Here is a 7,463-nt window from a genome sequence, read left to right on the forward strand (position 1 = left end):
CTTCTATCCTTATGACGGTGGTTGCTGAATTATACAATAAAAATTAAGATATATTTTAAGAATATGGAGTAAAAACATTTGAAAACATATTCTTAAGTCTTGAGTGCTTCTTATACATGAAACTGTGAAGTTTTAAAGAGATTTAAAGGGTTCATATTCCATCCTGAAATCTGATTGACAAGGGCAGAGAGGATGCAAATTGCCTAGGTGTTTCCAGCAAAAACAGGAAATGTAGCAGTTATCAAAGGAACTAAAGCTATCGGATCAAGTGGACAGGGAGAGCTCTTATTATAAACAGAATAGCAATGCTATTTCATCATGAGTTTTGGACCCCATTGTCAGATGTTAGAGATGAAGTTAGGGCCATGACAAGAATAACTTTTAACACAGAACAGAGATTTGTGAGGGAGCTGTCCTCTGTGTAAGCTGTCTGGATATTTAAGAGTTATTGGGAAAGGTCAAAAAATTACTATTGCTATTAGATATTATGAGCAAAGGCTAATATGTTCTGTAGATTTCTTACGAAAATCAGGCCCTAAACTCAAAGGACTATATTTTATTCATGAAAATAAATAAACATATATCTAATTAATAAAATATTTCATAGTAAACAGTGGGGGAAGAAGAGCAACCAGATTCTCCAGATCTCCGGTTTCACTAGTGAAACCAGACATATTAGCATGACAAAGTTACAACAAAATTATGGCACAATGAAGATGAAATTATGGAAATGCCATTTCTGAACATCTGTATATATGTGTACAGATATATATCCTGTGCATATTATTTGCAAAGACGTTGGGTAAGGCTTAATGAAATAGCTCTATATTATACTCATGTAGCCAGCAAGTGACCAAAAAGTGAACAGAGTCATAGGATAGCCCTTTATATACATCAAATCTGTCACTATAGTTGGCAATAATTTAGAAGTTATGAGTTTATTTGCTGTGGCTATTTAAAAATATTTTTATTTCATACATGTACAATAGTAAAACTGAAAGTAAAGTGTGAAAAAGTACAAGGGAAAAGCATCGCCTAACTAAATGCGTCACGTTTTTAAACACCAGAAACAAAATAGTTCCACAAAACGATACTGGACACAGCATCTCTTTAGGCACAAATTGTTTTTCTAACTTTTATAAATGAAATATGTCAGTAATCCAAACCATCTAAACTTCAATTATTTCCTGTGTTCTTAAGTTTTTATTTCACTTTAAAGCAACCCAAAGAACACGATCTGCAGACTAGAGATCAAGGTTACAGTGACTACATAGGCATGGCGTAGTTGTAGAGTGAAGGACTCGGAGAGGAGATAACTTCCATTTGGTCATGTTCTTCTGGGAATGGTTTTCTTTCTATGCTTAGCCTTAAATATTAAAACCTGGTGTTTAGGCACTTAAACTATGTATGGAGACCAAGATCAAGAATATCAAATATTTTTAGACAACAGCAAAACAAGGACCACAGTAAAATCCAGTCTGGGGCCAACATACTTTATTTCCCCACTGTTGAATAAAATTAGAATCTTTTCATTATTTTGAAAGTTAAACTGTGCTGGTATACAAAGACAACTACTATCAATTTAGTCCTTTAATTCAAAGGAAAACTGGTTGAATAATGAATAATGAATTATTGAATAATAATTGTATCCAGTGTTTAAGAGTCCGTTACTTGAGTAAAAGGACGCATCACATTGTTCTTGGCCATAGTCATTTACCAGTCTCTCACAATGAATACAACTGCCACAGAACAAAAATTCCCTAGGTATTCTATGTGAGAGATCTTAAAAATATTTTATTGTGATTATATTTTTGGAAAACGGCATTAAAAGCTTTCCCAATATACAAATGTACACAAAAGTTTAAAGCAAATGAATTACTGGCAGTTGCCTAGATTAAATAATGATTAATTTCAAAGTACTATCTTTTTTAGCACTTATCTCCTCCAAGTTGTACATAAGTAATGCCTTGCCTATCAAACCTTCAGATGTAGTTTATATACCCCAAGTATCTAGTGGCCCTGTACTTAGCAGACATTAGATTTGTACAGTTCCTGGGCTATAACTTCTTGAGTTATATACAGTTTCCTTTAGCTCCAGGTTTTACTAAAGCTTATTCACACATTTTCTTATGTTCACATTAGGCATTCAAAAATATTTGTTGAGTAAAATTTAAAAAAATGCGGGGAAATTTTTACATTGAGGTTTGCAATATAAAACAATGTCAGAGTACTTAACTGTCTATAGAATCTTTTATAGGGAAGCAAGTAATATTCCATTCATTCAGTTCAGAACAGGAAACAGACCATTTTCTTCTAATTGCATATAAAATATGCTCCCATGATGTAGTCAATAGATGGCAAGTTATCACGGGATAGGAAAAATACAGCTTGGAAATGAAGAGAAACAAATTTGCAGATAAAATGAGTGATAAAGACACAAGAAGAGGTTTATCAATGTCACTCAGGAGACCTTCAGCAGGACAAATGTCACAGTCAACTTTTTGTCAAGAAACACTATGGTCTCTCCTTAACACAATCCCTAGACCTATGGACCATTAGAATGGTGCAGCTACATATTATTATAATTTAAGTAACTTCTGGGGAACAGAAGAGGGATTGAATCACTGTATGAGAGACTGAGAAAGACTTTACAGGAATTATAAGGTGTGTCTTGAAGGTTGACACATGCATGATTATGGTGTCAAGTTCTGGCAGAAAATTGTTTTCTTTCATAAGGATTGGCATAACAGGAACATAACAGCAGCAGAGTAAGGTGACAAACTAAAGAATAAGTGTTAGGAATACAGCCAAAGGAATCAGATTCCAAACGCTTTGGCCTGAAAAGTGAAGTGTGCATGTGTGTATGCAGATTAAGAAGAGCCAAGCACCAGTAAAGGATGTAATGCATTTCAGACATATTGCAGAAGGAGGCATGGAGACCAGTTGGAAGAGCATCTATTTCCTAATGTTGAGCATTGGAGTACTCAGTTAAAACTTTGACTACTCTAACCAAAGTACTGCTATGCAGGTAAGTTATTATGATTTCCACGTGCATGAAGAAAACACAAGGCAAGGGTCCTGATTAGTCTCCATTTCCAAATGTGCTAAAGAATTCACTATTTATGGACACACCATAGTGGTGTATGTTTATATGTGTGAATTGTTTTTTAAGCTAATATATATCCAGTGACTCATCTTGGAAAAGAACTATCACCTGTCTTTCAAAAGAATATTTTAAGTAGAAATGACAAAGTGAACTGTGTGTTTTATCATCATTGTACCTGGTTGTGTGATTTAAGCAAGTATCTAGGATTTCCTGAAGCATCTCACTTAGAATTGGGTCATAGGCACTCAAAACTTTTCACCTGAGACTTGTCTATTTCTAAAGCATCTCTTTCAGACTTAGAGGCACTAAAAATACTTTCCACCTGAGATTCACTCTATATATTTTCCTAGAGAAAAACACTTTCCCCAAGAAAGGAATGGTATTTATCCCCCACCCTTGACTTCCTTCCTCCTTCCCCTAGCCTTCTTTGGTAAAGTGTCAATAAGACTGTATGACCAAAGGAAGAATTTATCAAGAGAAATGCTGTTATATCATTCTTAAAAAGCAAGGACATGGAACTACCAAGGGAGACCGACTTTGTAAGGTCAGCCAACCGCAGGAATTCCAACGAGAGAGCAGACCTCATGATTTTTGTGTCTATTCACATTTCTTATTTAAAGATACTCCCCCTAAAGCCACCCTCAATAATGTCACAGCAACTGCATGGTTGCCATTAACTCTGTCATAAATATGTTTCCAAGCAGGCACCCTGAACACTGTTTGCCTAGTGTTAAAATCACCAATCCATTTCACCTCTGTTGTTTGTTTTGTTTTGTTTTTAAAAACCCTCTGAAAAATCTGTTTCACATCACATTTTTGACTGCCATTTTAAGAGTAATTTTTGGAAATGCAAGCAGGGAACCCAAAGGAACTATGTAGCGGTAGCCTGGATGGTAACCTGTGGTGATTAAAGGTAGGGTGTTTCTTCCCTTCTCATGGAGATCTATTAGATGCAAAAGTTAAAGAGCTTCATCTGAAAAGTTCAGAATAACATGGGTGAGATATAGTTTACTTATACATTCAATTTTAGTCCTTCTTTTTTAACCATGTAAACTCTCAAAATATGGGTGCACAAAACACTTTAAAAACTCTGCTTAGACATTACAAAGGAAAATCAGAATCTCATTGGTTTTCTCCTAACTTTACAGTGTGATATGTATACATGTAAGGCTTTCAGAAGGACTTTATAAAGACACAAGACCTGACCGTCCTGACTGAGACAAAGATGACACACCACAAAATTCAATTTTTGCAAAAAAAAAAAAAAACCAAAAACAAAAACAAAAAACAAAAAACAACAACAACAAAAAAAAACAAAGAAAAGTCATCACTTTTTGTGAAAGAGGAGAGGCTTCACCATGCCTGCCAGGATCTTAGGCAACTGGGCAGCAATAACTTCAGACATCATTTCTGGAAACTCCACAGCCAGTGCCCTGGATTGGATGAACGTATTCAAGCAGTACAGGTGGAGCTGTTTCACAAGCTGGTGGTTCAACATATGGGTAGAAAACATGAGAAAAACAGTAACATCACACACTGTTCAAATATGATAACATTTTTCTAATTCTGTAAATACATGTCTGGATGCGTGCTCTTACCAACATGCAAATAACTCTATTCTCAAGAGTAATATGAAAACTGTTTTGTCTGCATAACGGAGCACGCTGATACTATTGTATTTACTTATTTTGTCTTATGTGTGTGCATCCCTTGCATACAGTTCCCAGCACCCAGCAGATGGCATCAGATCCACTGGAGCTGGAATTACAGATGCTTGTGAGCCACCATGTGTGTGAACCGTAACTGCTGAGTCATCCCTCCAGGCCCCAAACCTGCTGCATTTTAAAGTAATAAAATTAGCTACATTCTCATGGTCTAAAGTGAACATTTTGATTTAATTTTCAACAGTTTTTCTTTTGAATGCATGTATGCACAGATATACTGAGTATTAAATACCTAAGGTTATACGTTTTCAAAATGCAACTATTTCATAAATCTTATTTGTTAATCAGACTTTTCCACAACAATATACTGTTTCTATGTCAAGAACCCAACATAATTCATGAAGATCCAATGTCATTCAGAATGCTGGTAATTTACATATGACTTGTTTCCTTTCTCATTTGCATGCTTAGGATAGTCTTCTCACTCTTGGTATGGTAAACTTTTATAGTGTACCTTGAGTCAACTATGCAGTGCCCATATTCTGCTCCCTTATAGTTAGAAAACTCAGATCTTTAGCAAACAGAAGACATACAAGCCTGGAGGGCTGCTACCAGCTGAAGATCAGTATAAGCTACAAATAAATCCATGTCTCAAAAAAATGAGAAAAAGAGAGCTCATATCCCTCAATTTCAGTAACTTTTATGATCATTTCCATGACTGTAGTTTTTCTTCTGTAAATTCCTATTAAGTTGAATTTGAGGATGAAATCTACATGACTGATCTCCTAAGATTCTTATCTTTTCCTCTTTGTCGTAGGTTATTATGATTATGTCATAGGTTTTAAATGATTTTTTTACTGAGAATATCCTTTGTATTTCAGGACTTTTGTTGAATTTTAATGTCTTCTATTTTGAAGTTAATTATCTCAAAATTTCATTTATTTACTTATTTAGTTCATTTTGCTAATTGTCCCTTTTTGAAGGCTCTCTGTTCTTTCTTTGACACAGTACCATTGTGTTTCTTGAGGATCTGGGGATTTTCTTCTGTCTTCTGCCCTGGTGCTTTATTCTTCAAGTTGATTTTTAAGCTTATTTTACTTTCATCAACATTGGTCAACATGGTCTACGTTGAACACAACAGTATGATGGTGTCTTTTAAAATCCAAAGAGGAATTTGGGGAAACCACACTGTGATGAATGACATTGGTCATCAACTAACAAGATCTAGGATGACCCAGAAGAGAAGCCTGTGGATACATCTAAGAGGGATCGGCTACTCTTCATTAGCTTCTAGGTATGCTGTGAGAGATTAGGCTAATGATACTATTTCCTAGGCTTAGAGCCTGGACTTTCTAAAAAGGAAAATGCTTACAGAGCCACCGGAGTTTGTTGTGTACCTAGAGATTAGAGAAATGTGGTGGTTTGAGATGCAAAGCCCATGGGAAGTGACATTATTAGGAGGTATGGCATTATAGGAAGAAGTGTGGCCTTGTTGGAGGAAGTGTGTCATTGTGGCGGTGGATTTTGAGGTCTCTATGCTCAAATTCTTCCCAATGGGGAAGAGAGCTTTCTCCTGGCTGCCTTTTTATCAAGATGTAGAACTCTCAGCTCCTCCTCCAGCACTGTGTCTGCCTGGACACTGCCATGCTCCCCACCATGATGATAACAGACCGAACCTCTGAACTTGTAAGCCATCCCCAATTAAATGTATTCCTTTATAAGAGTTGCCTTGGTCATGGTGTCTCTTCATAGCAGTAAAACCCCAGCTAAGACAAGAAATTCACATACTTTTCACCAATAATCTGTAAGACAAAAATATTTACATCATGCAAGCTGTCGAGAAGTTTTGTAAGTTGATAGAAGCGCTGTGAACTGGGGACCACCCCTTTCTGTCTTAAGCCAATTGCCTTGATCAATTCCCGGATGTAGCTTGACCTCATCTCTTCAAACTGGCTTTGACTCCTCAGTCCTTCCAAAGGAACTGTACAAAATTAACAAGAAATGGCAGTTATGTTAAAAAATGACATTAGCAATGAACATATTTCTGAGCCAGATAACTAACATATTTTATACATAATTTGTAACTTTACACACACACACACAAACACACACATTTAATTTTAAATAGAAACAATTTAAGAAGGATAAAAATAGTGAAAGGCAAAAATCAGGACACAGAAATCTTTTAATTGTCAAAGAATTTATGAACAACTTACATTTCAGACTTTTATCTATGAACTATGCATTTAATGTAGCATTTGCTCCAAAGAGGTCTTGACATTACTATATAGTCTTGCTTTAAATATCTAGTTTTATTTCATTTATGGCATTATTTTGTATATTCTTATTTTATTTTTTCTCTTTTAAACAACTATTTGTGTTTCTTTATAGAGCTTTGACTTCTTCATGTAAATCTCAAATATATCTTATTAAGATTGATCTGGGAAACTTTATCTTTTTGTTGTAATTTTAGCATTGCTTTGTTATATTTAATACTGCTTTCCTGCTGCTATGGGAAAAGTTGATCATATTTGAGTATTTATATTTTATATTCATTGACCTTTTATACCTGGCCACTTTGTTTTCTTGATATATTTATAAGAGGGTTTCTATTTTCTTCTTACCTGAAATTGTAGCTGTCAGCTATCCTTCCTTCCTTCCTTCCTTCCTTCCTTCCTTCCTTCCTTCCTTCC

The 7,463-nt window shown here is 35.3% G+C and overlaps 1 protein-coding gene across 2 annotated transcripts in view; it reads right to left on the bottom strand.

Moving 5' to 3' along the window:
- Positions 1 to 4,433: 4,433 nt before the first annotated feature.
- Positions 4,434 to 7,463, bottom strand: part of Pgr (progesterone receptor) — a 58,725-nt gene continuing 55,695 nt past the window's right edge. For both annotated transcript variants that reach the window (XM_028763417.1, XM_028763418.1), the window contains 2 exons: positions 6,594 to 6,751; positions 4,434 to 4,589 (listed from right to left, as the gene is read on the bottom strand). In XM_028763417.1, coding sequence (XP_028619250.1) covers positions 4,434 to 4,589; positions 6,594 to 6,751 — 314 coding nt within the window. The remainder of the gene's footprint in view (positions 4,590 to 6,593; positions 6,752 to 7,463) is intronic.

This window comes from Grammomys surdaster, unplaced genomic scaffold (assembly GCF_004785775.1).
Source record: "Grammomys surdaster isolate TR1022 unplaced genomic scaffold, NIH_TR_1.0 138, whole genome shotgun sequence".
NCBI classification, from domain to species: Eukaryota; Metazoa; Chordata; class Mammalia; order Rodentia; family Muridae; genus Grammomys; species Grammomys surdaster.